Genomic DNA, 2,117 nt, shown 5'->3' with positions numbered 1-2,117 from the left:
GGGGGGGGGGGTCGCTGAGACGCGCCCCAGCCGTCCGCCGGCTCTGCGCGCCTTTGCGCGGGGACTCCGGGTGCCCGGGCGCCCCCCGAGTGCCCGGCCCGAAGGCGGGGACAGTCACGGGAGGAGCCGGGCCAGGGCTGCCCGCGGGCGCTTGCCCCGGTCCCGCAGCTAACCTGCCCGGAGCCGAGGGCTGAGGCCTGGGCTCCGGCGTGCACGCTCGCGGGTAGGCTCGGGGTCCGGGGAGGGCGGTTCCGGAAGGAGCCGAGTCCTACAGCCGCTTGAGAGACGGGGCTGGGAGGCTTGGTGACAACGTCTGGTCGGCAAGAACGCGACCCGAGACCCAGCGAGGACGAGTGTGGCGCCAAAAGGCTCTCAGCCAAGCCACCAGGAGCCAGACAGGACCTCAGACCTCCCCGCTCTGACCAGCTTCTGAGCCCCACCCTGAGAACCGCCACCAGAATGGGCGCAGAGAAGAAGGGCGATTCCCGGCAGGTACACCCGGTGTCCTCGGCCTGGACACGCGACCAAGACTCAGGTCAGGAAGGACAGAGCTGGGAAAGTCGGGGTCCGCCCTCACTTTCCTCCTCACCCACAGCGCCCCAGCTTGCCCAGAATGCAGGTCCCACACTTAATTTTCCAATATCCTGCCCCCGGTCCAATAATTAAGACACAGCAGTGTGGGGCCATTGCGGGCTGGGGCTGGTGAGGGCAGGCACCCCAGGCAGTGCTGGGGAGCGGCGGGGTTTATGCCAGCCTTCAGGTCCTTCCACCTGGGACTGGCAGTGGGCAGTCCTACGCTCCTTCTCCTGGCCTCCAGTTGCCGGGTCTGCTGTGCACTTCAACAAGGGGACCAGCCTGGAAGGATGTGGGCAGGACACAGTGCCTCCCAGATCCCAGCAGACCCGAAGTCTCACGGTTTTGAGCGAAGGCTCATATGACACTTGTTACCCAGAGGACAGGGCAAGGGTGCACACGCTGGGGAGCCGAGTGGGTGCTGGGTGTGCTGGGGTGTCGCCTGTTGAGTGTCAGCTGCTTGCAGAGGCCTGCCTAGAGGGACCGAGTGTGGCTCGAGGGGGGAAGGGACAAGCAGACAGCGGGTCCGGGAGGTGGCGGCCCCACACGCTCAGCATCTGGCCAGCCTGCCGGCAATGCCTCCATTATTTCACAACGTCCATGGCAATCTAGTGGCCCTTAGGGAGGGTGGTTCAGGCGGGAGATCCAGCCCAGGGGTCCCAGTTCTGCACTGTTGGGCGGTTAGGAGGTCTGTGTGGGACAGCTGAGGGGCGTGGAGTCTGGAGGAAATTGGCGCCCCTCACTCTGCCCTATCCCTTCCGCCCCAGCAGCGCCTGCAGGGCCCCTTCTGTTCTCTGCTGTCCTGGGCCCCTTCCTCCCCGCTGTCCCTCTGCCTGACTCTGCCACCCTTGCCGTTTCTCCCCTTGTGGGTGCTCTTGCTCGGGCTGGAGGCCAAGGGGCTCACGGGGGTCCTTACCCCGAGTCCCACCAAAGGTGCAGACGGCAGCGGCCCCGGGGGCCCCGGGGGCCCCGGGCCGGTCTCTGTCTCTACCCAGCTCGGTTTCCAGCAGCATGGCGACCACCAGGCCGAAGATGAGGCCCGAGTGGCCCCGGGCAGCCCTCCTCCCTCCTCCTCTGCCACCCCCGGGGAGGGCTCGGAGCTCCCCGAGGTCCCGGGAGCCTCGGAACGGCGAGCCTGTGGTGCGCGGTGTGGCCAGGCGGGAGACTCTGGGCCCGGGCGCTGTCCGCGGTGCTGAAGGAGGCGCGCGGCTGCCCACCTCCCCACCTCCCCACCTCCCCAGGCCCCCTGTCCCCCACCCCTCCCCACGTCCTCTAACTCCGCCCACCACCCTCTTCCCCCAGCCCTCCTCCCCACCATCCCACCTCCCTAGGTCCTCTGTCCTTGCACCAACCTCCCCCCTGCCCTGCCCATTTCCCTACCTCCCCAGGCCCTTGTCCCCCACCCCCTACCCCCACTCTGCCTGCCTTTCCCCCAGCCCCTCCTCCTCACTTCCCCACCTCCCTAGGTCTCTGGTCTCTCCACCAGCTCCCCCACCCTCCCCCAGATTCCTCCTTACCCACTTCCTCTCCTCAGGCTCCAGGCC

At 67.9% G+C, this 2,117-nt stretch overlaps 1 protein-coding gene across 1 annotated transcript in view; it reads right to left on the bottom strand.

The window, feature by feature from the left end:
* The window catches only part of LHX3 (LIM homeobox 3), a 13,473-nt gene extending 11,675 nt beyond the window's left edge, over positions 1-1,798 (bottom strand). Inside the window, exon 1 of the mRNA XM_049624604.1 lies at positions 1,490-1,798. Within this exon, the coding sequence (XP_049480561.1) occupies positions 1,490-1,586 (97 nt within the window). The 5' untranslated portion in view covers positions 1,587-1,798. The remainder of the gene's footprint in view (positions 1-1,489) is intronic.
* Between the last annotated feature and the right edge of the window lie 319 nt (positions 1,799-2,117).

The sequence above is a fragment of the Panthera uncia genome, chromosome D4 (assembly GCF_023721935.1).
Source record: "Panthera uncia isolate 11264 chromosome D4, Puncia_PCG_1.0, whole genome shotgun sequence".
In the NCBI taxonomy this organism is placed as follows: domain Eukaryota; kingdom Metazoa; phylum Chordata; class Mammalia; order Carnivora; family Felidae; genus Panthera; species Panthera uncia.
The sequence above is the reverse complement of the archived record's forward strand: the minus strand, read 5'-3'. Positions and strand labels throughout refer to the sequence as shown.